Here is a 27,215-nt window from a genome sequence, read left to right on the forward strand (position 1 = left end):
GAGATGACTTCTAAAGGGACCTCATGAACCACTGCTTGGCAGTGATGTATGGGGTTCGTGCAAGAATTTGGAGTTGAATATGCATCATTATTGCTGCTTGAAGAAGAATTGCAGCATCTCTCCAGATAATTGGTTCATGAGAAAAATCTGTACTAGGAAAAAAATTCCTTTGTGTATTATTAAGACATACCATTAAGACATAAAAAGGTAGAGGGGGCTTAGCACCTAGCCCATGACCTGAGTCTGATCTTCCCCTCATACTCCCGTGGTGCCCACAGCGAATCCATCCTACGTGCCCCCACCCCAGTGCCAGCCAGGCGAGTTTGCCTGTGCCAACAGCCGCTGCATCCAGGAGCGCTGGAAATGTGATGGGGACAACGACTGCCTGGACAACAGTGACGAGGCCCCAGCGCTCTGCCGTGAGTCACCCCCATCCCCAGTCAGCAGCAGACAGAGGAAGGGGCTCAGGCAGCCTCTGTCTCCAGCTGGTTAGGCCCCATCCTCTCACTAACCCCTGATCTGCTTCACTCCCACCCCTAGATCAACACACCTGCCCCTCAGACCGATTCAAATGTGAGAACAACCGGTGCATCCCCAACCGCTGGCTCTGTGATGGGGACAATGACTGTGGCAACAGTGAGGACGAATCCAATGCTACTTGTTCAGGTGTGGCATGGGGGCCTGGGAGATGGGGATCGGGCCTGGGCAGACAGAGTGGGCTCAGCAGAAGAAAGAAGAGCCCAGGCAATCAGAGCAGAGAGCAGGGAGCCCGCAGGCAATGGAAAGCATCCCTTCCCAGAACGGAGCTTGCAAGGGGCAGGGCATAGCTCAAGACTGGAGCTGAGAAGTGAGACAGGTTGAAGCCTTTCCTTGGAGAATACCAGAGACCTCTTAAACAATGGAATAAACCATTGATATGAGATGTACATGAATGGATTTAGATCCTGGGGTTAGAGAAGTAGTCGAGTATGCACCTATAATCTCAGCACTTGGGAGGCAATGGCAAGAAGATGGAGAATTTCATGCCAGCATGGGCAACATAGCAAATTCTAAGCCAGCTTATTAGGCTACCTAGTAAGACTGTGTCAAAAAAAAAAAAGCAAGGATGGAGGAAAGGAGAAAGAGAAGGAAAGAAGGAAGGGGGAAAAGGCAGACAGTAAGAAGCAGGCCAAGGATAACAGGGAACAAGATATTACAAGGTCCTGGATGATGAACACACTCACATCTGTCCCATCCCCCAGCTCGCACCTGCCCACCCAACCAGTTCTCCTGTGCCAGTGGCCGCTGCATCCCCATCTCCTGGACCTGTGATCTGGATGACGACTGTGGGGACCGCTCTGATGAGTCAGCCTCCTGTGGTGAGAGAGAGTAGAAAGCCAGGCTGAGCCTGGGGAGGTGAAGGCTTTAGGAACATGCCCTGGGTAAGACTGGAGAGACCTAGGGCCTTAGTACCTGGTTGGCCCTGAGCCAGTTACTTAGTCTCTATGGCCTTGCTGAGTTTCCTCTGTGACATAAGCTAATAATAGCACGGCCATCATGGCATTGATGTTTGGCTCTGGGCACTCACGCCAAAGGATTGGTGTTTTTAATGGGGAGGGATGAACAGCAGAGTTCTGGCTGAGCCCCGGGCCTGCCCGTCCCTCCCCTCCTCTCCCTCCCCTAACTAAGCTGCTGGTTGTGGGAGAGTCACCTGTGCCTGGCTGCTTAGCATGAGGTTGCTGTGTGATTATTTTTTCCATTTTGATATTCTAGATATGCTTAATACTCATTCTTAAACATGAGGCCTCTTTCTCCACAGAAGTAGCTACATTGTCTTTGGAATTAAGCAGGAAAAAAAAAAAAACCCAAACCAATGCAAGTGACAAATGTGCAGCAAATTCCTTTCCTTTCCTTTCTCCTCCCACTAATCCCCCATCACTATCATCATTATCATTGTCATCATTGTCATTTTTTGTCTAGATTGCATATGTGAGCAAAAATATGCAAGACCTGTCCTATCTCGTTCACCATGATGTGCAGTTCTATCCATTTTCCTACAAACATAATTCATTCATGATGGTTGAGTAATACTCCATTGTGTATACATACCACATTTTTAAAGTATCAGTACACATTTTTTTAATGTATCTATAGTTGGACAGTTTATTCTTCACAAAGACTGAAACCAATTTTCAGGGCCACAGAAAACTCAAAATTCACCTATTGTGAATGACTTGTTTGTAGATTATGTAGCAACTTCAGGATGCTGTGTCATCTTGAGGGCCTTACCTGCTGCTCTTTCTCCTTGACAGCTTACCCCACCTGCTTCCCCCTGACTCAGTTTACCTGCAGCAACGGCCGATGTATCAACATCAACTGGCGGTGTGACAACGGTAAGTGCTTTCCTTCCTTCAACTGCCCTGATTCCTAAGGAAGCTTGAAGTTGTATCCAGGTCTTTGATAGCAAGAGAAGGATTAAGATCCAAGCTGGGGCTCTCTCCATGCTGGGGCTCTTCCCTGAAACCTTTATGGGTTGGCAGAGAGAAAAGAGAAGGGAACCAAAGTGGACTTTGGAGACCCTGCTTATCTCACATTTCTCCCCTAGGCAGGTTTGAGCTACCCCCCCCCCTTCACACTGCCTATCTCACATTTCTCCCCTAGGCAGGCTTGAGCTACCCCTCCCCCCACCCCCATTGAAGGGCTCAGGGACAGTCAAAGATGAGTGAGAAAAGCAAACCAGCAAACAAACAGAGGGACAAAGCAAGGAGAGTATAGATCCAGCTCTCTTTTCCCTACAACCCCCATATCCTGGCGCCCCCTGGTGTATCCCCCATGTCCCCCCTCCCCGCACCCCAGCTCCAAGCTCCAGGCTCAGGAGCTCATTTGGCAGTCAGCCATGGACCAGGTGATGTCAGTCTTGAGCCTTGCGTGTGATGTCTGTGTGTGGCGTCTCGGCTCTGTTGTGTCTGGGGTGGTTTTGTGTTGTAACGTGCTGTCCCAGCGGCTCTGGCCCTGGCTCTCCTGTGAGGATGGGTTGAGTCAGCGCCACATTGCCCTCCTCCTTACCATGTCTCCAGTGCCAATGGTTGCCCTGGCGGTTTCTGTGTTTCAGAGAAGGATTGTGGGGACGGCTCTGATGAAAAGACCTGTCCTGAGCCTGCCGGTCAGTGCATAGAAGCACATGCACCATCCCCCAGAGCCTCAGCTGGCCTCAGCCACCTTGAGGCCCCAGGCCCCTGTCCCAGAATTGCTAGAATGTGAAGGAAAAGCAGCAGAGGAGAATGGGGAAAAAACAAAACAAAACTAATAAACAAAACAGCAGAGGGCAGAGAACACAACCCAGGAGAGGAGGGGGCAGAAAGGGCGATGAGAAGGGGAGAAGGAAAATCCAGTTGGAAAAGGAGCAGGAACACAACCCATGGGAGAGGGCGTCTAGACCCCAGTTTTCCTAGTCATTCTGTGGATGAAGGGCAACCCATCACCCCCTACCTTAGGGCCTAGAAGGCAGGATGCTAATTCAGCCATCCTCAGAATCTTTAGAAGAGGCTCTGACTCCCCCAGCCACAGGCAGGTCCCCATGAGCCAGCACCCAGCACAGGTACCCAGCAGAGACCAAGCCAAGCGCAGGGCCTAACGAAGCCCTTCCCTGCCCAGAGAGAACCTGACGTACCCTCCATCTGCCTCTCTTCCTCCCCAACCAGAGAAGCCCGGCCTGCCTGTCCCCAAAGCAATCAGACCCTGTCCCTGCCCTTGCAAGAGTTCCTGCCCCTGCCCCACCCCCAGCCTTTCTGAGACTCAGTGGCCCTCCTGGAGCCCACTAACCCCACCACGTGGGCCATGGTGCATGCTGCAGTCTATGCAGTTTCTGTGTCTTTTCTGTTTGTTATTTTTTCAAGTGGGGGGTGGTGGGGGTTGTGGGCGGAAATGGGGAGATGAAAGGGGTGAAGCTGGGGTCACCGAGATAGCTGCTCTGCTCACCTCCTCCCTGCCTTTCCCCTTCTTCCCTTCCCTCCTCCCAGACAATGACTGTGGGGATAATAGCGACGAGGCTGGCTGTAGCCACTCATGCTCCAGCACCCAGTTCAAGTGCAACAGCGGGCGCTGCATCCCTGAGCACTGGACCTGTGATGGGGACAATGACTGCGGGGATTACAGCGATGAGACACATGCCAACTGCACCAACCAGGGTGAGCCCCCTGGGACGAATGGAGTGGGAACAAGAAGGGGCCTACTGCGTCAGGCCGCTTGGCTCAGCCATCTATCCACGGTGTGCCTGTCCTCATTTGGGAACAAAATGCGATAATAGATGGTGCAGGGTGTCCTCCACAAGGACACTGACCCCAGGCCTTCATGAGCTTCCAGTCCCATTGGAGAGGGAGATGGCCAACAAATCTTTGCCACACACAGGGCTAAGATCACGGGCCTTGCAGCCGGGTGGCCTTGGCTTTGGGCTCCAGCTCTGCAACTTATTATCTGAGTGGCCTTGGGCAGGCTACATAGTCTCTCTGGGGTAATAATAGCACTGATATCACGGCAATGACATGGGATTTAGTGAGATCATGCTCCAAGAGCGCTTGGCACAGGGCTGTGTTTCCTAAATCGCCTGAAAACAGGGAGTATAACAGGTAGGAATGAGTACCCAGGATCCAAAGGAGAAGGGGACAGGCCTGTTGAGACTCCTGGCATCCAGGCTTTGTTTTCTGGAGGACATCCAGAGATGTTGGCTGATTAGTACCACAAAAACAAAAAAAACCCCTGTAGATCCAGGGTTGCTAGCTTCTAGAAAAGTCAGAAATGGAAGGTTCATTTTTTTTTTTTTTTTTTGAAAGGAGACAGTGGTCCTGGGGCTCAAACTCAGATCCTGGGAGCTGTCTCTGAGCTTTTTTTGTTTTTTCCTGTTCAAGGATAGTACTCTACCACTTTGAGCGATAGCTCCACTTCCAGCTTTTTGGGTACTTAATTGGAGATATGAGTCTCACAAACTTTCTTTCCCCTGCTGCCTTTGAACCATGACACTGAGACCTCAGTCTCCTGAGTAGCCAGGATTATAGGAATGAGCCACCAGTACCTGGAGGCTTTAAGTTTTTTAAACACCATAGGCCAACATAGTCCTATAGTCCTTATCTAGTACATGGTCTATCTATTTACAGCCTGTCTGGTGGAATTAAGGTACAAGCCCACATTAAGGGGGACAGATCTGAGCAACATGTGTGCCACCACGTACCCCTATCTGAAAGAAAGGCCTAGGAATGTCACAGGAGGCTCAGGGTGTTGTGGTTCACACTTGTAATCCTAGCTAATTAGGAGACTAAGAACTGGGGATTGGGGTTTGGGGCCAACCTGGGTGAGAAAGTGCGTGAGATTCTTATCTCCAGTTAACTAGCAAAAAGCCAGAAGTGAAAGTGTGGTTCAAGTGGTAGAGCTCCATATTTGAGCAAGAAAGCTAAGCACCCAGCCCCTGAGTTCTAGCCTCAGAACCATCACCAAAAAAGGGGGGGCAGCAGGGAAAGGAAAGAAAAATAGGAGGCTTAGAAAAACAGTCTGGAGTCTCTAGGGACTCTGAGAAGGACCAAGTGACTAGGATAGTCATTGCTGTCTTGAGGTCTATAAGGATGATTCCCTGAAGGCTGTGCGGTGTGGAGAGCAGTCTTGACGGCCCTCGGATGAGCCAGGCAAACCTAGACACATGGCTTCTCTATGAAATGAGTCAATGAGGCCAGCATCATTCGAGGCCCACTGATGCTGATAAGTATGGTTCTGAGTCAGGATGATTTGGGACCCATGTGGAGGAGGAAGTGGGTTTGAATGGGACCTTAATGAGAGATTCGATTGTGGATAAAGGGTTGAGAGAGAGTGAGTGGCTTTCAGTGGGGTTGGAGGTGGCCTGAAGATTGCTAGGGGGAATCTGAGCACTTCTATGGGGGGATGGGGAGGCCTGATGGGGGGACAGTGTAGGCACGGTGGCAAATCAGGTTTACCCTGAGACTGCAGAAAGGTTCAGACACCCTAAGGAAGGAAAGGCAGTTTGAAGGCTGCTGTCAAAGGTGCAGGCCCAGGCTGAGAGTGCCGCCATGTTCATGGGCAGACCAGTAGAGGAGTCCAGTACCCAGTGGCATTCCGGCAAAGAGGCTTGGCCTACCTCGAGGCCATCTGGGCTATCACTTGGGTGGCACCTTTGCAGGGCTGCTGGCCTCTGGAGTTAGATCCTGTGGATGGAATGATCTTAATGAAATAGTTCACACTCAGCCCTAACCTCAAGCCTGCTCTGCCTCTCTGCACATGGGGAGTATAGGCCAAGCCCTTCTTCGTGGTCCCTCCTTGATCTCCCACTTGCACCCCTGACACCTCCCCTTCACTCTGCTCCAGCTCTGTAGACCTCTTGAGCATTATTTGAGTGTGCTTGGCATAATCCTTTATGAGCAGTTTTGCACTAGATGTTCTCTTTGCTGAGACTGTGCTTCTAGAGACACTTGTGGCTTGCTCTATGCCCCCTACTCAAAGATCTCCCCTGACTATCTTAGCTGAGTGTCATCCCATCCAGCCCCAGCCTCTACCTGGCGTTGTCTCCACAGCCCCCAAGCATATGTCATTACCTGCAGTTCAGTGCTGGACCTCTCTCCCTATACTAGAAGTCAAGCTCCAGAGACAGTACGTGGCACTTAACTAGCACTTGATAGCTATGACAGCCAGGCATCCATGATTTACATCTGTAATCCTATCGACTCAGAAGACTGAGGTCTGAAAATGACGGTGCCAGCCCCATCAGGAAGGTCTGTGAGCTCCTTATTTCCAATTAACCACCAAAAATGGACAAGTGCAGGTGTGACTCAAATTCATAGAACACCAGCCGTGAGTGCAAAGGCCCAGTACCAGACCACACCCCCGCCCTCCCCACCACACACACACACACACACACACAGAGCTTGTGGAGGAATGCTTGGCTGGTTGAGATCCCAGTGCAAAACAGGAAAATTACAGATGGTTCTGGATTCCTTGAAGGACAAGGCCTCTCAGCTCACACCCCTGCTCTGCATAGAGAAGGGGGTAGGGAGGCTCGCCCTCAGCTCCCCCTCCCTCCTGCAGCCACTCGGCCCCCTGGTGGCTGCCATACGGATGAGTTCCAGTGCCGGCTGGATGGACTGTGCATCCCCCTGCGGTGGCGCTGCGATGGAGACACAGACTGCATGGACTCCAGTGATGAGAAGAGCTGTGAGGGAGTGACCCACGTCTGTGACCCGAATGTCAAGTTTGGCTGCAAGGACTCAGGTGAAAAGAAGGGTTAGAGAACACTGAAATGGGGTCACCTGGGTAGGAGGAGCCTATCTTGAGAGCTATGACAAAGGGCCGCTACTTCTGCAGGGATGAGGACACTGTGACACAAAAGGCAGCACAAGAAGGCTTGTGCATAACCCATTGGGAAAGGCGTGGAGGAGCCAGAGCTGGTACAAGGGACTCTGGGAATCAAAATCCTGGGCAGAGTTGAGCTTTGGTGCCTTTTCTGTTGCCTATGTGGTATGACAGAAAAGGCCTCAGGGCGCTGGTGGCTCATACCTGTAATCCTAGCTACTTGGGAGGTTGAGGTCTGAGGATCTTGGTTCGTAGTCCGCCCGGGCAGGAAAGTCCATGAGACGCATCTCCAGTTAAGCACCAGGAAAAATTGGAAGTAGAGCTATGGCTTAAAGTAGTAGAATGCTAGTCTTGAGCAGAAAAGCTCAGGGACAGCACCCAGGCCCTGAGTTCAAGCCCACCACCACCAACAAAAAAAAGCCCCTGGGTTCCTCGTGGACCTCAGGCCTGGCCCCTAATACTGCACTCACCCCTCAGCTCGGTGTATCAGCAAAGCCTGGGTGTGTGACGGTGACAGTGACTGTGAAGATAACTCAGATGAAGAGAACTGTGAGTCCCTGGCCTGCAGGCCACCCTCACATCCTTGTGCCAACAACACCTCGGTCTGCCTGCCCCCTGACAAGCTGTGTGACGGCAATGACGACTGTGGAGACGGCTCCGACGAGGGCGAGCTCTGCGGTGAGGCCTGGGGTTGATTGAGAGGGTCACGGACATGGGGAGAAGGTGAGACCAGGCAGGACTGTGGGGAGACTTCTAGGAAGAGGATCAGTCATCACTAACAGGACTGATTGATTTAAGACTCAAGACTCCCGCTGGCACTGTGTGAGTCCTTTCCCACTTTTATGGCATTTACTCCAGGAAGCAGCCTGTGAGGCCGAAACCACTGTGTCTCCATTCTACAGACGAGAAAGTAGAGGCAGTGAGAGCATAAATAGCCTGGTCCAAGATCACACTGCTCCTAAAGCAGCATGCGGACAGTGTGGCACTCCCCTCCTGGTCTGGCAGAGGCTCAAGCTGAGGACTGAAGATCACACAGGTTTAGGGAAGACGTAGAGGTTTAACTGCGCTCTCAGGCGCAGGTAGAGCTTGCTGTGAGAACAAGATAGGAGAGGAGGGTACACATCCAAGATCCAAGCAGAGCAGTGTGAGGGAGTCTGGAGTCAGGAAGAGCCATAGGATGGTACGTGGAGAGAGAAATAGAGCAGCCTTACTGCTTTACTGGAAGGAGAACAGTGTAAGATACAGCTGCTAGGACTGGCTGAACTGCCATTGGCCATTAGGCGACAGCTTCAGGGTGTGTCAGAGGACCTGGGGGAGACGTTCCCTTCTGCTCTAAATCACCCGAGTTAGGAGAGGGACTGGACCTAAGACCCTTTCCAGGGAGGAAGCAAAAAGCTGAAGTCCCAGTTGTGGACCAAAGAAGGGGCAGGGAATAGAGACAAGAGATATACGAATGGGAACAATGGCCCCAGGCATTGGTGCTGGGACCCCAACCCTGGTCTTGGAAACATTAGAGCAGAGGCTTGGTAGGAATGGGGAAGATGGGGACTGTGGCTAGAACGCCAAGGCTTGATCTGGGCTGCACAAAACTTGAAGCACAGCAGGTCCATAGCCTGCCTTCGCTCTCAGATCCTGACCCTAGGCCTGCCCCCGGCCTGTCCTCCCTCCCCCCAGACCAGTGCTCTCTGAATAACGGCGGGTGCAGCCACAACTGCTCAGTTGCACCTGGAGAAGGCATTGTGTGTTCCTGCCCTCTGGGTATGGAGCTGAGCCCCGACAACCATACCTGCCAGATCCAGAGCTACTGTGCCAAGCACCTCAAATGCAGCCAGAAGTGTGACCAGAACAAGTTCAGCGTGAAGTGTTCCTGCTATGAAGGCTGGGTCCTGGAGCCTGATGGGGAGAGCTGCCGCAGCCTGGGTAAGATGCGGAGGAGGGTGGCCGGGCAGGCTAAGCAGGTCTGGGCCTGTTCAAGCCAGGTTTAGGTGGCCAAATGCCAAAGGCTGAGTTTTCCCTTCAGGCTTCAGGGCCAGAGGCGACAGAAACCTGGACAGGGTAACGCAGAGACAGCGAGCCCCGCCTCACTGACTGCATCATGTCCTTCCCACTTTAGACCCATTCAAGCCATTTATCATCTTCTCCAACCGCCATGAGATTCGACGCATTGACCTTCACAAAGGGGACTACAGCGTCCTAGTGCCTGGCCTGCGAAACACTATCGCTCTGGACTTCCATCTCAGCCAGAGCGCCCTCTACTGGACGGATGTGGTGGAGGATAAGATCTACCGTGGGAAGCTACTGGACAACGGAGGTGACTGGCTGTGCCTGAAATTGATCCCGGGATTGCACACTGATGGGGCACTTGGTCACTTAGGGCCACAGACCAAGATCCAGGTGGCCACAAAGCAGAAGCCTTGGCTCCCCATCCCCCACGCTGCTGTTAATTGGTCTAGATTTTGCTGTGGGTCTGAGAGCCCGATGCCCCATAATTATTGTCAGCCGAGCTCCCAGCCTGATAATTAACAAAATGATCAGCCTTTCTTTTGAGTGGCCTGGAGCTCCGCTCCAAAGTGCTGGAATTGTAAGCTTGAAAAGAAAAGGCCATGTAGAGCTGGAGTACCTGGCCTTCAGTCCCACGGCGGCCTTGATGGCAGGGTCGCATACCTGCTGTCCACCTGGGCAGAAGGAAACTGCACTGAGGGGTCAAGACGGGTCCCCAGTGCATTGACTCCTGAGCAGAGGCTCAGAAGAGTCACAGCTTACCAAAGGAGGGTGGGTTGCTTGTAATAAAGGAAACCAACCCATCTAAGATATCCATCAACAAGGGAATAACTAAGTAAATTATGATCCGAGTCACATCCTGCAACTGGCTAAAGTAATAAGATATATACATCTGTTTGCATGGGAAAATGTTTAAGACATTCTGTGGTGGCTCCAGCTCCTCCTAGTGGAGTCTAACCCCTGAAGTCTCCTTGCTCTCCTCAGATCCCCTCCCTAAGCTTCGTCCTTCTGAGAGCTCTGGGTAGATGTTCTCTTTCCACCTCATTTCTCTCCACTTAGCCTCCTGAGAGCAGCCTGAGTGAAGAATAGGGGTGTAGGGAAGTTCACTAGGGGAGCACTTGAGGGATTGGCAGAGGTGCCAGGGTGGAGGGTAGATAGAACATTCAAAGCTCCTAGGATCCACACACCCAAGAGACTCTAACCCCGCACAACTCTCTCTTCCCAGCCCTGACCAGCTTTGAGGTAGTGATTCAGTATGGCCTGGCCACACCCGAGGGCCTGGCTGTAGACTGGATTGCAGGAAACATCTACTGGGTAGAGAGTAACCTGGATCAGATTGAGGTGGCCAAGCTGGATGGGACCCTCCGGACCACCCTGCTGGCTGGGGACATCGAGCACCCAAGGGCAATTGCACTGGATCCCCGGGATGGGTAAGGACTCTGCCCATCCCTGGCCCTGTGAGCCAGTCCCATCCAGCCTGCCCAGGGGTACTTATCTCCTCAGTACCATTGACCCTCTTCCCGTCCTGTACCTACAATCCTACCACAAGCCTTGAGGTTTTCCCTCCTGATCTCCTCCTCCTCACTCCCCATTCTCCAGGATCCTGTTTTGGACAGACTGGGATGCCAGCCTACCCCGTATTGAGGCAGCCTCCATGAGTGGGGCCGGGCGCCGCACCGTCCACCGGGAGACAGGCTCTGGGGGGTGGCCCAACGGGCTCACTGTGGACTACCTGGAGAAGCGTATCCTCTGGATCGACGCCAGGTCAGTGTCCCTGACCCCCTCCTGCATGCTGGAGAGGCCTAAGTCTACAACCCCAGGGCAACAGGAGAAGCCTGACGCTGCAAGGGTAGTGAGACACAGTGGGCCAAAGACCCAGCACTGTAGAAGGGCAGGGGGAAGAGAGGCGAGTAGGAGAAAGAAGACCCATGGAAAGCTGTCACTGGTGCCCCTTCCTCGTCCCTGTGTCTGCCTAGAGCAGGGGAAGACCTTCCTAATCACTTCTCCAGAGAAGGTGCCTTTTATGTGGAGGTGAGAGGGCACTGGGCCTTGAACACAGGGCCTGTGCTCTCACACGCCTGTTTTTCTCAAGGTTGGCATTCTAGTACTTGAGCCACACCTCCACTTTTGGCATTTTTTCCATTTCCCTGAAGGTAAGAGTCTTACAGACTTTTCTGCTTGAGCTGCCTTCCAGTTGTGATGCTCAGCTCTCAGTCTCCTATGTAGCTAAGATTACAGCCTTGAGCCACCAGTGCTTGACTGCCTTTTTCTAACTTGCACCTAAACCCTGTGTTGGTCGTCAGTGACAATCCTGGTGAAGAGAGGGTCAGGCTCCCCTGAGGGGGGCTGAGGGTGGGAACTGACACCTGTTGGATTCTGCAGCATGGAGGCCACAGGGAGGAGCAGTGCTACAAGGTGCAGCTGGGAGGGCTGTGGGCCTGGGCACCGGAGAGTGGGCACCCTGGGAAGGGTGTCCCATGTCCCCTCAATCCTCACTCTCCTCTGACCATACCCTCAGGTCAGATGCCATTTATTCAGCCCGTTACGACGGCTCCGGCCACATGGAGGTGCTTCGGGGACACGAGTTCCTGTCACACCCATTTGCAGTGACACTGTATGGAGGGGAGGTGTACTGGACTGACTGGAGGACGAACACACTGGCCAAGGCCAACAAGTGGACTGGTCACAATGTCACTGTGGTACAGAGGACCAACACCCAGCCCTTCGACCTGCAGGTGTATCACCCCTCCCGACAACCCATGGGTAAGAGACCAGGACCTCAGAGGCTGACAGAAAAGCGCCAGCATCTCATTTGGCTTGATGGGGAGGGAGACTGTTCAAACAAGGGGTGGAGCAGCCTGTTAGCAGCATAGGACAGCCTAGCAGCCCGATGTGTGTGTGTGTGTGTGTGTGTGTGTGTGTGTGTGTGTACACATACATTCACACACACATGTGTGTATGCAGGACCAAAGCATGAGAGCCACTTGGGGGAGGCATAGGTGAAAAAACAAAACAGGTAGGGACTACCAAGTCTCAGGATGTTCTTTCTGTTCTCTTCCTTCCAGCTCCCAATCCTTGTAAGGCCAATGGGGGCCGGGGTCCCTGCTCCCATCTGTGCCTCATCAACTACAACCGCACCGTCTCCTGTGCCTGCCCCCATCTCATGAAACTCCACAAAGACAACACTACCTGCTATGGTAGGGCAGCCCCTCTCTCAAGAGCCCTTGGTAAACTGGGTAAACTGAAGCCAGAGGGGAGTGTTCAGATACCCACATGTAAAAGGAAGAGAGCTTTCTAGTTAGAAGTGTCCCCAAGATGGACACGGTAAGAAGAAGCTACAGAGTTTCTATCCCAGAGCCAAGAGCCAGCAGTTAGCAGAGGGAAGCAAGAAGGGATCTGAAACTCAAGACTCAGGGCCACCCTCAGAGACTAGCCTTGTCCTCTTCAACCCCACAGAGTTTAAGAAGTTCCTGCTTTACGCACGTCAGATGGAGATTCGGGGTGTGGACCTGGATGCCCCCTATTACAACTACATTATCTCCTTCACGGTGCCTGACATTGACAATGTCACGGTGCTGGACTATGATGCCCGCGAGCAGCGAGTTTACTGGTCCGACGTGCGGACACAGGCCATCAAGCGGGCCTTCATCAATGGCACAGGCGTGGAGACGGTCGTCTCTGCAGGTCTGGTGTGGCCCTGTTCCCCCTCAACCAGAATTCACACCTGACCCCAATCCTGACATTCCTTCTCCCTGTCCTATTCCCTCTTGGCCACTCTGGGTCACCTGACCTCAGAAACCATGCCGTCTCCCCTTCCAGCCTGTGCCCTGCAGATGTCCAAACACCAAGCCCCTGCTTCTGTTCCCCAGATTTGCCCAATGCCCATGGGCTGGCTGTGGACTGGGTGTCCCGCAACCTCTTCTGGACGAGCTATGACACCAACAAGAAGCAGATCAATGTGGCCCGACTCGATGGCTCCTTCAAGAACGCAGTGGTGCAGGGTCTAGAGCAGCCCCACGGCTTGGTGGTCCATCCCCTGCATGGGTAGGTGCTGGGCTCAAGGCTGGGAAGCATGTGGGTGGGGCTGGAAAGCAGGGCACCCTGACCTAACCCCTTTGGGCACTTTTCTCCAGAAAGCTGTACTGGACCGATGGGGACAACATCAGCATGGCCAATATGGATGGGAGCAATCGTACCCTGCTCTTCAGTGGCCAGAAGGGCCCTGTGGGTATGAGCTGCCCTGCCTGATCCTTCAGTCTTCCCCTAACTCCTCCTCTAGAAGGTGATCCCAGGGTCCCCCCAGCCTCCCTAAGCCCACTCGGTCCCAGCTTAGTGCCTGGTCTCCCACCCTCTCCCAGAACTGCCTCCTTCCCACATACTCTTTTTCCAACCTCTGGATCTGGCACTGATGCCAGGCTCCCTGGCAGTGACACCCCCATCTTCCAGGCCTGGCTATCGACTTCCCGGAAAGCAAACTGTACTGGATCAGCTCTGGGAACCATACCATTAACCGCTGCAACCTGGACGGGAGCGGGCTGGAGGTGATCGATGCCATGCAGAGCCAGCTGGGCAAGGCCACCGCCTTGGCTATCATGGGTAAGGGCCCAGATGAGAGTGGGGATGGGAAGGGACAGGCCCGCCAGACTGGCTAGGAAGGAGGGACTGCCTCCTTCTAAGATGACCTAGGGGTTGGAGGCCTTCCCAAGGGTCTCATCTCCTCCTGCTGCCCCAGGGGACAAGCTGTGGTGGGCAGACCAGGTGTCGGAGAAGATGGGCACATGCAACAAGGCTGACGGTTCGGGCTCCGTGGTCCTGCGGAACAGCACGACACTGGTGATGCACATGAAGGTCTACGATGAAAGCATCCAGCTTGGTAGGCAGAGGGGCATGAGCACTCAGAGGCAACGGGCCAGGAACTTCACAGTGACTCCAGAGGACATCCAGCCTGCCAGGACAGAGGGGGAGGCAGTGAGCAAGATGAAAGTCACCTAGGCTCCCCTTCTCACCCCAGGGCCTCCTTTTCTTATCACAGCAGTCTAGTCACCAAGTCCAGGGACCTAGGTGGCAAATGACCTGAGTTAGGTAGAGTGGGGGCTCTACCAGTTCCTGGGTGAAGTTGATGAGTGTCCTGTCTCTAAGAAGTTCAAACCTGGCACTCAGGTCCTCGGGGCCACTTAACCATTTTTCTTTTCTTTCTTTTTTCTTTTTTTTTTTTTTTTTTTGGTTGGTCATGGGATTTGGTCAGTGTCTGGGAGCTATTCCTGAGCTCCTTTATTATTATTGCTATTATTTCTTCTCAAGGCTAGCCTGCTACTACTTTGAGCTACAGCTCTACTTCTGGCTTTCTGGCAGTTAATTGGAGATAAGTCTCACAGGCTTTCCTGCCCTGAGTTGGCTTTGAACCACAATCCTCAGATCTCAGCCACCTGATTACAGCTAAGATTACAGGCCTGAGCCACCAGCTCCCAGCTTCACTTAACCCTTTTATCTCTGTCCGCTATCTTCCCAGACCATGAGGGCACCAATCCCTGCAGTGTCAACAACGGTGACTGCTCCCAGCTCTGCCTGCCCACGTCCGAAACAACCCGCTCCTGCATGTGCACAGCTGGCTACAGCCTCCGGAGTGGCCAGCAGGCCTGCGAGGGTCAGTGCCTGGATTTTCCTCCCTGCCTGCCTGACCCCTCTTACCCTATATCTACCTCTTCCTCTTCTCACCTTGGGGCCAAGACCATTCAGCATGCATTACTAGGGGCCTTGTGGCTTGGATGTTTGGTAAGTGCCCTCACTGGGCTGGATGTGGGGGAACCCACACACGTCCTTTGTGCTCCCATTGTGCTTGCAGCCTGAGCCAGAAGATGGGCCTGTGTGCCAAGGAAGCTGGACTGAAATGCAGCTATGACTATTCAGTGACCACCGTAGATTTTGGGGAGTACATGCCAGCAGGCAGGCAGGCCAGAGGAAAAATGGAAGAGATGTGCTAGGAACTGGGTTGACAGGATGGGTAGGAATGAAGGCATAGGCTGCTAGCTATAATGGTAGCATGGGCTCTGAGTGAAAGTAGGGGGTGAAGTATGAGGATCTTACAGGGGCAGAATTTCAGCAGAAGCAGCAGAGGGGGCGGGGGGGGGGGGGGGAGGGCAGGGCTGATTGTGGTGGACAGGGTGTGGGAAGTCTGATAAAGCTAGGAGGTAGGGTGGGGCTCCTGAGGGTTCAACCAGGCTTGCCTGGAAGGTGGTGTTTGGAGAAGATTAACCTGATAGCCTCCCAGGCAGAATGGGGGAGGGAGAAACAGAGGCAGTTAGATCAGTTAGGAGAATATTAGGAGTAATTTCCCAGGAGGAGATGGGGCCTGGGCTGAGCCAGCAGCTGGCTGGAAGAAAAGGGATGAGACTCCCAAAGATATTTCACAAGAACTTGCTAACTGGTTTACAAGCTTGCCCCAGGACAACACTTTTCCCAAAGTGCTGCTCCCAGGAACCTCCCTTTGATGTGGGTAGATGTTACAGAAAGAAACACCGAGTTCAACACAGTTTAAAAATGTTTCTTACTGCAGAGCTTCTTAGAGCCTTGAATTTACTTGTCTGTACTGAGTATTTCAGGAGAGGATGCTGCTGTCTGGGTTTCCCAAATTTACTTGGCTATTATTCATGGTTGTTTTGCCTTTTTTTTGTTGTTTTAACACCCAGTTTGAGTAACCAAGGTTCATTTGGGGACACATTATATTAAAGGGATAAAGGAAAGAAGGGTTGCTGAGACACTAGTGGTGTCTACTAAGAACTAGGAAAATGGGATGAAACTGGCTCCAAGTGAGCAGGTACCAGGAAGGTTGAGTTTGATGTGGAGGAAAAAGGTGTGGCCTAGAGAAGTGGGAGGACAAACTGGAAATCCAGACTTTGGAGTCACGTGATCTTGATTGTTCTGAACCTCCCAGCCTCTCCCTAGGGGCCTCTGAGAGTCTAGAGTTGGTTTGAATGGAGGACAGAGTAAGGAGAAAGTCTCTGCTGCCCTCTAGTGCTAGTTAGAGGTCCTACAGGTGGTTCTCCAGAGCCGGGCTCTCCTGCCCTCCCAGCCATGTGAACTTAGGTCCCAGGGATGTGTTTGTGGAGGGGAGGGGGTAAGGGGGTTAGAGAAAAAGGAAACAGAAGAGATGAGGAAGGGGAAAGAATGTTAAAGAGGAAGTAGAGGAAAACAGATTGAAAGTGTTAGGAGCCAAGTTGTGGAGTGTTAGCTCATAAGTGCCTGTGTTTCAGGTGTGGGGTCCTTTCTCCTCTACTCTGTGCATGAGGGAATCCGTGGAATACCCCTGGACCCCAATGACAAGTCAGATGCCTTGGTCCCAGTATCAGGAACCTCACTGGCGGTTGGCATTGACTTCCATGCTGGTGAGCAGGAGTAATGGCATGACCCCAGGACCCTTGGAGGTGATGCTCTGGGGTGTAGGTGGAGGCTGTACTGGCGGGATGGGCGGGGCTTCCACAACTGCCCTACCCCCGGGGGCAGCATCGCCCTTACATGCACTCACCTCTGTCCTGACACCCCAGATGACTAACACCCCCCATGACCAACACCCTGCCTGGGCTCTGCCTTAATGGGTGTCTTCATGTTGGCTTCTAGAAAATGACACCATTTACTGGGTGGACATGGGTCTGAGCACCATCAGCCGTGCCAAGCGGGACCAGACATGGCGTGAAGATGTGGTGACCAATGGCATCGGTCGTGTAGAGGGCATTGCGGTAGACTGGATTGCGGGTGAGCAGTGGGAGGACGTAGAGGATGAAGAGGGTGACCCGGGGTTTCTGAAGGAAAGGGAGGGGGTGAGAGGAAGAATCAATGGGGAGCCATAGGGGATGGAGAACACGTGTGTCTTCACCAATCTACCTGAATCCCCTCAACTCTCTCCTCAGGCAACATCTACTGGACAGACCAGGGCTTTGATGTCATTGAGGTCGCCCGGCTCAATGGCTCTTTCCGTTACGTGGTCATCTCCCAGGGCCTGGACAAGCCCCGGGCCATCACTGTCCACCCAGAGAAGGGGTGAGACTTGAACCTGACCTTGTCACTGTTTTTAGGCCACACCCACCCCCTGCCCCAGTGAAGACTGGCCTCTTGTATGGTCAGGTTACTGATAACCCCGTTTTTGCCTGTACCCTACAGATACTTGTTCTGGACTGAGTGGGGCCAGTACCCTCGTATCGAGCGGTCTCGCCTAGATGGCACGGAGAGAGTGGTGCTAGTTAATGTCAGCATCAGCTGGCCCAATGGCATCTCGGTGGACTATCAGGTTTGTGCTGAGTCCTGGGAAAGGGATGACATGGACCAGGGAGAATCTCGAGTTCCTCTAACCCATCTTCCACTTAGAGTAGGATTCCTCTGCCCCAGGATGACAGAGGAGGTCACTCAGTCATGGAGAGTGAGGGGCTAGGGTTAAAATTAGCAAAAGAATACTTGCCTGGCATGCTTAAGGTTTGATCTTCAGTACTACAAATACTACTAATATATAAGCAAGTGGGTGTAAGGGCGAGAAAACAGAAGAAGGGGAAACTGAACACAGACCCATGCAGGACCCTGATCTCACTGCTGCCTGGAGCCAGAGGCTGGTCGTGGGCTGCGGGCTGAGGGGGAGTGCATGAAAGTCTCTGGTCTACAGGATGGGAAGCTATACTGGTGTGATGCTCGGACTGACAAGATCGAGCGCATCGACCTGGAGACCGGTGAGAACCGCGAGGTGGTCCTGTCCAGCAACAACATGGACATGTTCTCAGTGTCTGTGTTTGAAGATTTCATCTACTGGAGTGACAGGTGGGGGCTTTGTCCCGCCTACTCCTGCCTGGCCCCTCCCTCCTGGTTCCATTGATACTCAGCTCCTGTCCTGCCCGCGCTTTCCCCACAGGACTCATGCCAATGGCTCCATCAAACGCGGAAGCAAAGACAATGCCACGGACTCTGTGCCCCTGCGAACTGGCATTGGTGTGCAGCTTAAAGACATCAAAGTCTTCAACCGGGACCGGCAGAAAGGTGAGGCTGAGGCTCTGGGCTGTGGAAGATTGGTGAGCAAGAACAGCCTGGCTTGGGAGTATGAAGAAAACCCAGGAGAGACACACTGGAGAACTTTGCATGAGATCCCAGAGCAGATGTTGGACACTGGACACAGTGTCTGAGCTGGGGATACCGGGCAGAGCAGGGCCCTCACTGGAGTTTCTGCCCAGTCCAAGATGTGAGAGAGACCAAGGAGCCTTTGCCCATGGTGGACCCCGCCCTCTGTCTCCCTCTCCCTCCAGGAACCAACATGTGCGCGGTAGCCAATGGTGGGTGCCAGCAGCTGTGCCTATACCGGGGTGGCGGGCAGCGGGCCTGTGCCTGTGCCCACGGGATGCTGGCAGAAGATGGAGCCTCATGCCGAGAGTATGCCGGCTACCTGCTCTACTCGGAGCGCACCATTCTCAAGAGCATCCACCTGTCAGATGAGCGCAACCTCAACGCACCCGTGCAGCCCTTTGAGGACCCAGAACATATGAAGAATGTCATTGCCCTGGCCTTTGACTACCGAGCAGGCACCTCCCCAGGGACCCCTAACCGCATCTTCTTCAGTGACATCCACTTTGGGAACATCCAGCAGATCAATGATGATGGGTCAGGAAGGACCACCATTGTAGAGAGTAAGCCAAACCCAGAATCCCTCCCAGGAAGTGGGGAGAGGGAGCGGGTGGGCACAGATGACTGCCAATATCCCAACCCTAGTTCTCAGTCCCACCTGCTGCATATCCTGAAGTGCCAGCAAGATTCCTGTGTTATTATATAGTCGGACAGTTTGGAAGTTAGTAGCCTCCTTTCTCCCTCCTCCTCCCTCCCTTCTCCCTCCTCCTACCTCCCTTTTCCCTTCTCCTTCCTCCCTTCTCCCTCCTCCTTCCTTCCTCCTCCTTCCACCCTTCCTTCTCTCTCCTGCACTGGGTTTTGTTCTGCTCCAGTGCTGCCTAGCACAGGCTGTAGATCTGGGCTCCTGTGCCATGCCAGCCATTCAGGCAAATTTCCTACTCTAACCAAGCCTGCACTTTCTCATCTACATGAAGAGGCTGCCTGTGGCTGTTAAGGCTTGGCTCAGCACGGGGGCTGGGAGGGGTGGTTGCACATGATCCAGGGAGCAATGAAGACACAAAACTGTCACCACAGCCCAGCCTTTCAACTATTTGGAAACTGTTTTTGTGTATGTGCTGGTCTTGGGGCATGAACTCTGTGCCTGGTCTCTGTCCCTGAGTTTTTGTGTTCAAAGCTAGTGCTCTGCCACTTAGGCCACAGCTCCACTTCCAGCTTTTTGGTAGTTAGTTGGAGATAACTGGGCTGGTTTCAAACTGCAGTCCTTGGATCTCAGCCTCCTGAGTAGCTAGGATTACAGACATGAACCTCCAGTGCCCAGCCTCTTTGGAAACTTTTGATTGCCCAACTATGTGTGCCTGGCCAGCCCAGGGCCTTTGACTCATTTGTTCTTTCTTCTTCATTCAGCTGGTCCACAGACCCACCAAGCATTAAATTGGCTTTTGCATATTCAGCAGACACAAATAACAAATCCATACTTGTCCTTTCAGTTTCCTCTGGGACATTTTCTGTCCTACAAAGTCTTGTCCATACGTCTATCTTGCTGGGTGTATTAACTCACACCTGTAATCCTAGCCACTCGGGAGGTAGAGATCGGGAGACTCTCAGTTTAAGTCTACCCAGGCAAAAAGTTAATGAAAACCCTAGCTCAGCATACAAGTCTGTGTGGTGGTATGCCTGTGACTCCAGTTACACAGAAAGTTGTAGGATCAAGGTCTGAGGCTAGCCCCAGGGGAAGACACAAGACCCTACCTGAAAAATAACTAAAGCAGAAAAGGGAAGAAGAGCTGGATGCAAGTGACTCACACCTATCATCCTAGCTATTCAGTATGAAGCCAGCCTAAGCAGACCAATCTATGACTCTTCTTTTTCCAATTAACCAGAAAAGAACTGGAACTGGAGGCATAGCTCAAGTGGTAGAGCACCACCTTTCCCCCTCTCCAAAGCCAAATGAGAGTGTGAGGCCTTGGGTTCAAACCTCAGTACCCTCTTTCCAAAATCGTAGTGCCCTCCTGGTATGGTGTAAGATGCTTGTAATCCCACAACTCTAGCAGCTGAGACAGAAAGAAACAAGAGCTAAAAGCCAGTCTAGGGTACATAGATTATTATAAAATTAAAACACAGTATCCAAGAGGCTGAAGGTGGTGCATGCATTTAATATGTGCAAGGCCTTAGCTTCCATCTCCAGCACAAAAAAAAAATTAAAGCAAAATGAAAAACTTTTTAAAAGCTAGAGTCTCAAGCTGAACTGCACTGTAACACAGCTTGATCAGGAAAAACTGGCAGTGCCACCCCCTCCCTTTAAGCCGTGCACAAGACCCTGTAGTACCACCATAGGAGCTGGAGCCACTGAACCCTGAGTCTTCCTTCTCTTATGGGGTTGTTCAAGGCAGGATGTAGGTCCTTCCCCTTCCTGTCACAGGAGTAGGTGCCCCAAGATGTACCCCTTAGCATCTGCCAGGCCACCCCCTGGCTCTGTTCTCTTCCTGCCCCCTCCTGACCTGCGGCTGTGGCTGTCTCTTCACAGACGTGGGCTCTGTGGAAGGTCTGGCCTATCACCGTGGCTGGGACACTCTCTATTGGACAAGCTACACAACATCCACCATCACCCGCCACACAGTGGACCAGAGCCGCCCCGGGGCCTTCGAGAGGGAGACAGTCATCACCATGTCTGGAGACGACCATCCTCGGGCCTTTGTGCTGGATGAATGCCAAAAGTGAGCTTTTAACCCCAGGACTGGGGACCCAGGGGCTCTGGGTAGGGAGGCAGAAATTTCCCTAGGGAGACCCAGATAGGAAATGCAAGAGGAGGAAAGGTAGGCTTCATTCAAACCTCTGTTCTTCCTTGCTGTGTGGCCTCGAGTGGGCTACATAACCTCTCTGAGCCTCACGAGGATAATAGTTCAGATGATAAGAGGTCAGAAGTTGGAACTGTGGAGGATGCTTCTGGCTTTGTGATTGGTTCATTCCTTCGACACCATTGCTTAAGGCACAGCAAAGGTCTTTTGTGGCCCTGAAACTCAAAGCCTCAAGCAAAGACCACTGAGTGAACCCTAGGCAAGTGGAAAGTTTGGGGCCAGGCCTCTAAGCCCCTTGGCAGAAACTTCATCTTCTTGGGACCAGTAGACAATGGCTTGGGGCCATCACCGTGACTGGGTGGCACTGTGGATGGAAAAAACAAGGTAGGGCTGCCCAGATAGGAGAGGGACTTCGAGCCAAAGCCTAGGGAGGGAGGGCTGAGTGCCGGTAAGGCCCGCAAAGCAGCCTCCCTACCATAGATAAGCCTGTGGGGAGCTGGGGAGCTGGGGCCAGCTCGCAAACAAGCCCAGTGTCCAAGCCAGGAAGAAAGCAACCCAAGAGTGAGTGCTGTTCCCCAGCTCCAGGGGTCCACCTACGCATTGTGCCTGGCTTGTGTTCCTGTGGGGGAAGCCGCCCCTTCACCATAGCAATCCTGCCTGTGTGTGAGCAACACTTTTTCCCTGACTCAGCGGTATTTGGAATGTTCTCAGAAAGCCTTACTAGGAAACTAAGGGACAAACAAGCCAAAAGCTGATACACAGAAACCATGAGTGCTGAGCCCAGATTCCTCACTCGGCTGTAACTCCAGACCAGCTCTAATCTGGCTTGGCAGGCCCAGCCAGCTTGGCACAAGGGCCCTCTGTGTCCTCCAACTCATTCCCCACCATGACCCTTGATGCCCTCACCTGTTTGAGGGTGGCCAATGGTGTCCTTTTCAGCTTTTTTTTTTTTTTTCCATCATGGGACTTAAACTCTGGGCCTGGGCGCTGTCCCTGAGCTCTTCAGCTCAAGGCTACGGCCCTACCCCTTGAGCCACAGCACCACTTCTGGTTTTCTAGTGGTTAATTGGAGATGAGTCTCACAGTCTTTAGTGCCCAGGCTGGCTTTGAACTCTGATCCTCAGATCTCAACCTCCTGAGTAGCTAGGATTACAGGCGTGAGCCACCTCACCAGGCTCCTTCACAGCTTTGAGTCTCTGTGGAGGGGCCTTTAGCTAGTCCCTCCCACTTCCCCCTTCCTCTGGGCCCAAGGAAAGGACTTCCCCAGGGCCAGTGGTATTGTTCATCATCAAGTGGCTTCTGAAACCACAAATGTACCAAGAATCCGGTAGGGAACAGGAGCATGGGGCCCTGCCCCCAGGCCCTTGGGATTCTACTTAGGGCAGGGCACAGGAAGCTACGTGACTCTTTAGAGAACCTGCCCTGCTGGAGCCCTGCCAAGTCCTTTGAGGAGGTGACTAGAAGGTACCGACCCCAGGGTGAGGCACAGGGTACCCAAGGAGAGAGTGGGAATGTCTGGGAAGTCTTCCTCTGCCAGAAGGAGCAGACACTTTGGGGAGCTGAAGGAAACCAGAGAACCCCACTTTCTCCTGACCTACCTACTCCAGACTGGCATTAGGGATGCTACCAGCTCTAAGGAGCTCACAGATAGACAGAAAGTCCACTCTGGCTGGGCATGGTGACACACTCACTCTACTACTCCTAGCTACTCAGAAAACCGAGATCTGAGGATCAAGGTTCAAAGCCAGCCCGGGCACAAAAGGACCTGAGACTCTTATCTCCAATTAACCTCTAGAAAATAGGAAGTGGGGCTTGGCACAAGGGTAGGTTGATTTGATAGCCTGGAGCTGAAGAGCTCAAAGACAGTGCCCAGTCCAAGTTCAAGCCCCATGACCCACCAAAAAAAAAAAAAAAAGTAGAAAAGCAAGTCCTGGCTGCTGACCACCTGGCCCAGGAACACATTTCTTCCTCCACCATACCTCTCCAAAGAGCAGTCTTACCAGCCTCAGAGCCCACCCTTACATTAGCCCCAGCTTTCCACGTGCAGTTACTCAATCACAGAAAGCTGCCGTGATTGGAAGCTGGGTAGGACCCGAGGCAGTGGAAATCCCTGGTGGGGACCAGCAAGCAAGTCCAATCTTACATATCAAGAAAGAGGACTGTAGAAGTGGCACCATGGCTCAAGGAGTAGGGTGGCAGCTTGAGCTAAAGGGCTCAGGGACGAAGTTCACGCCCCACCACTGATGACAGAAAAAAAAATTACGAGGACTGTAGGGCCAAGAGTGTGGCCTAGTGGTAGAGTGCTTGTCTAACATGCACAAAGACCTGGATTTGAGTCCTCGGTACCACATATATAGAAAAAAAAACAGAAGTGGTAGAACTCTAGCCTTGAGAAAGCACAAGGACAGTGCTCATGCCCTGATTTCAAGCCCTGGGTTTGGGAGGGGGAAAAAAAAGAAAAGAAGAAAAGGAAAGGAAAGAAAGGTGACTGTAGCCACAAATTCCCCATTTTCTCCTGTGCAAGTTTGGAAGGGGTGGCGGGTAGCTTGATGAATGACTTCCATCTCTCACTCGCCTCCTAGTTCCGCTTGCATCTAGAACCTTCCTCCTCATGTCTGTTCAGAAGCTCACAAGCAACAAGCATCTTCCCTGGGGATGAGGGCCTAGTGGAAGTAGGCGATCATTCACCTGTGATGGGGCAGCTTGGGGTGGAGGAAGAAACCTGGAGAGCTTTGAGCAAAATAGGCTGCAAGAGCAGTAGTGGGCAGGCATGGGTCCTATTACAGAAGCGTAGAAAGGAGCTCCTCCCACACCCTCCAGTGCTTCCTAAACTCCAGCACTCCTGGAGTGTGGTCTGGGGAGCTCTGGAAAGTGCTAGTTTCCCTGACCTGCCCCACTCCAGTGTGACATTAGTGGATGGGCCTGAGGCCTGACATCCACACTGCCATTGTGTCATGCTTGACAGCCCCTGAGGTCTCCCCATCTGTTTCAGGTATCACCACCCCAAGAGTAGCTTGGCATGCCTGGGGCCTTCTTTACACAGAGCAAGTATTCAGGGTTAGAGCTGGCAAGATCCAGGGCTGGAGTTCAAACCACAACTCATAAAGGTCTTAAACTATAGAGAAGGTCATTCTTGAAGGAGTGTGTGTATGTGTGTGTGTGCACATGTATACATGGGGATGTTTGTGTGTTGATATTGGAGCTTGAACTCAGAGCCTGGGCCCTATTTCTTACTTTGCTTTTCCACTCAAGACTGGTACTCTACCAGTTAAGTCACAGATCTACCTCCAGCTTTTTGATAGTTCATTGGAGATAAGAATCTCATGGACTTTCCTGCCTATTCTGGCTTCAGGCTGCAATGCTCAGCTCTCAGCCTCCCAGCTACCTAGGGTTACAGGCATGAGCTGCTGGCCCTGTGCTCTAGAGGATTTCTTGAGACTTCATGTGTGTACAAGATCTAAGCATCACTTGGCACCCAACAGGGTTTCCTGAGTGGTTTTGGGGGGGGGTGAGAACAACTGGCTGGGAGTGTGGGGTAGAATTCTTGCCTAACATTCACAAAGCCCTGAGTACAATTCCTTGGTTCCACCTACACAGAAAAAGCTGGAAGTGGTGCTGTGGCTCAAGTGGTAGAGTGCTAGCACTGAGACTGGCAAAAAGAAAAGAAAAGCTTCAATGCCAAGAGGAGAGAAGAGTTAGGGGGGAAAAGCATGGAAGATATGTACATAGTGCTTACCGTGTTATTGAGATGGTTATAAACTTCTTTCTTTTTTTTCTTTTTTTGTGGTACTGGGGATTGAACCGGAACCTTGTGTTTTCTGGGCAAGCACTCTGAAATGTGAGCCAATTCCTCCATCCTTTAGTTTGTGTATTTTGGTTTTCCCATAGGGTCTCTAGCTTTGTCCAGGCTGGGTTCAGAATCCTCTTGACTCTTTCTCCTGAGTACCTGGAATTATATATGTGAATCTCCATCAGGCATCATTGGCTCATGTCTGCAGTCCTAGCCACTCAGGAGGCTGAGAGCCACAGGATCTTATTCAAAGCTAACCTGAGTAGAAAAGTCCTTGAGACTCCATCTCCAAAATAACCAGCACAAAGCAAGGATGGAGGCATGGTTGTTCAAGTAGTATAGTACCGGCCTAGCAAGGAGAAGGCCTCAAGTTCAAACCTCAGGCCAAAAACAAGCAAACAAACAAAAAAACTGAACTATTTAATCCTCTCAACCACACTTTAAGGCAGGTATACAGTTGCTGTTTCACAGAAGAGAATGCAGATATGGGTGGTTAAGTTGTCTAAGGACATCTAGCCAGTGGGTGGTAGAGCTGGGTAGAACCTGACTCACTGGGCTACACAGCTCTCAGCAAATGTAAGTGGGCATATATGCGTGTTATGGACATGCGCACGCATGTGTATGTGTGTGACCCATGCGTCTAGCCGCATTGATGCTACGTAGGCTTAGACGGTTCTGAGGTTTGCAAGGTATCAGGGATATGGTGTCCCCCCTGGCCTGCCCTTGGGTTCTTGCTGTCCACAAGACTGGCCCGTGCACACCAGGGTGGACCCTCTGACTTTGACTCCTGATCCCTGCGTGCCTCATCCCCAGCCTGATGTTTTGGACCAACTGGAATGAGCAGCACCCGAGCATCATGCGGGCAGCCCTGTCCGGAGCCAACGTCCTGACCCTCATCGAGAAGGACATCCGCACACCCAACGGCCTGGCCATCGACCACCGTGCCGAGAAGCTCTACTTCTCCGATGCCACCCTGGACAAGATTGAGCGGTGCGAGTACGACGGCTCCCATCGCTATGTGAGTCCGCAGGGCTACTGGGAAGGAAGGCAGTGGGAGGAGAGACTGGACCAGGCATGCCCAGGCACTGAGCACCACAAGAGACAGCCTGAGACATGGCAAGAAAAGCTGGGATGCCAGGCACGGATGGCTCATGTCTATAACCCTGGCTTCTTAGGAGACTGAGATCTGAGGATTGCAGTTTGAAGCCAGCCTAGGCAGGAAAGTCCTTGCGACTCCTACCTCCAGTTCACTACCAGGAAATTGAAAGTGGAACTATGGTTCAAGTGGTAGAATGCTAGCCTTGAGCCAAAAAAAAAGAAAAAAAAAAGCACAGGAACAGTGCCCAGGCCCTGAGTTCAAGCCCCAGACACACACACACACACACACACACACACACACACACACACACACACACACACGTGCGCGCGAATACAAAAGCCGGAAGATGAATTCCCACCCAGGTTCTGATCTTGGGGAGACTGGTTCCTTCATCAGTAGGCAAGGGGGTGGTGAGATGTCTATACAGGCCTCCTTCTCCTTCCTATTCTGCCACTTCCCAGTCCCCTCCCCGGTGCTGCCAGCTGCAATGATGGAGTCAGGAGGCGCCCCAGCTGCTCGGGGACAGCCGTGCTGTGCTCTCTGCAGGTGATCTTGAAGTCGGAGCCAGTCCACCCCTTTGGATTGGCTGTGTATGGAGAGCATATCTTCTGGACGGACTGGGTGCGGCGGGCAGTGCAGCGGGCCAACAAGTATGTGGGCAGTGACATGAAGCTCCTGCGAGTGGACATCCCCCAGCAGCCCATGGGCATCATCGCTGTGGCCAACGACACCAACAGCTGTGAGTGGAACTAGCCACCTGCCTTGCTGTCCTACTCACTGTGCCTGCATACACACATACACATGCACACACACTACAGACTGTAGTCCTCCCTTGCTCTTCCTCAGCCTACATCACACAGATGCACACCCACAGGCATCTTTGTTACCAAAAACTATAGAACACCTGACTAATACCCCTCTACCCCGACCCCTGAAAACAGCGAGGCAAGCTGGGCATCGTCAGCCCTGAGCAAAAGCCAGACCTTAGCTAGAAAATAAGCTAAACACATAAAGGATAAAGGGCTAGCAGCATGGTTCAAGTGGCTATCGGGGGGGGGAGGGGAGCCCTTCAAGTTTCTGGGCACAATAGTTCAATCCTCAGTCCTACACA

General features: G+C 52.5%; 1 protein-coding gene across 2 annotated transcripts in view; it reads left to right on the forward strand.

The window, feature by feature from the left end:
* Lrp1 (LDL receptor related protein 1) overlaps window positions 1-27,215 on the forward strand; it is a 91,364-nt gene that overhangs the window by 42,567 nt on the left and 21,582 nt on the right. The window contains exons 16-45 of one of the 2 annotated variants that reach the window (XM_090327495.1): window positions 279-419; window positions 541-666; window positions 1,242-1,358; window positions 2,292-2,372; window positions 3,092-3,142; window positions 3,999-4,166; window positions 7,063-7,245; window positions 7,804-8,004; window positions 9,001-9,246; window positions 9,440-9,637; window positions 10,553-10,757; window positions 10,927-11,091; window positions 11,846-12,090; window positions 12,393-12,524; window positions 12,784-13,011; window positions 13,197-13,371; window positions 13,461-13,555; window positions 13,774-13,923; window positions 14,060-14,200; window positions 14,837-14,971; window positions 16,578-16,709; window positions 16,942-17,076; window positions 17,232-17,361; window positions 17,482-17,608; window positions 17,975-18,126; window positions 18,218-18,342; window positions 18,606-18,983; window positions 20,945-21,134; window positions 25,819-26,023; window positions 26,651-26,843. In XM_090327495.1, coding sequence (XP_090183621.1) covers window positions 279-419; window positions 541-666; window positions 1,242-1,358; window positions 2,292-2,372; window positions 3,092-3,142; window positions 3,999-4,166; window positions 7,063-7,245; window positions 7,804-8,004; window positions 9,001-9,246; window positions 9,440-9,637; window positions 10,553-10,757; window positions 10,927-11,091; window positions 11,846-12,090; window positions 12,393-12,524; window positions 12,784-13,011; window positions 13,197-13,371; window positions 13,461-13,555; window positions 13,774-13,923; window positions 14,060-14,200; window positions 14,837-14,971; window positions 16,578-16,709; window positions 16,942-17,076; window positions 17,232-17,361; window positions 17,482-17,608; window positions 17,975-18,126; window positions 18,218-18,342; window positions 18,606-18,983; window positions 20,945-21,134; window positions 25,819-26,023; window positions 26,651-26,843 — 4,950 coding nt within the window. The remainder of the gene's footprint in view (window positions 1-278; window positions 420-540; window positions 667-1,241; window positions 1,359-2,291; window positions 2,373-3,091; window positions 3,143-3,998; window positions 4,167-7,062; window positions 7,246-7,803; window positions 8,005-9,000; window positions 9,247-9,439; window positions 9,638-10,552; window positions 10,758-10,926; window positions 11,092-11,845; window positions 12,091-12,392; window positions 12,525-12,783; window positions 13,012-13,196; window positions 13,372-13,460; window positions 13,556-13,773; window positions 13,924-14,059; window positions 14,201-14,836; window positions 14,972-16,577; window positions 16,710-16,941; window positions 17,077-17,231; window positions 17,362-17,481; window positions 17,609-17,974; window positions 18,127-18,217; window positions 18,343-18,605; window positions 18,984-20,944; window positions 21,135-25,818; window positions 26,024-26,650; window positions 26,844-27,215) is intronic. The other variant, XM_090327498.1, reaches the window with a different exon arrangement.

This window comes from Megascapheus bottae, chromosome 2, assembly GCF_031878675.1.
Source record: "Megascapheus bottae isolate mThoBot1 chromosome 2, mThoBot2.hap1, whole genome shotgun sequence".
Classification (NCBI taxonomy): domain Eukaryota; kingdom Metazoa; phylum Chordata; class Mammalia; order Rodentia; family Geomyidae; genus Megascapheus; species Megascapheus bottae.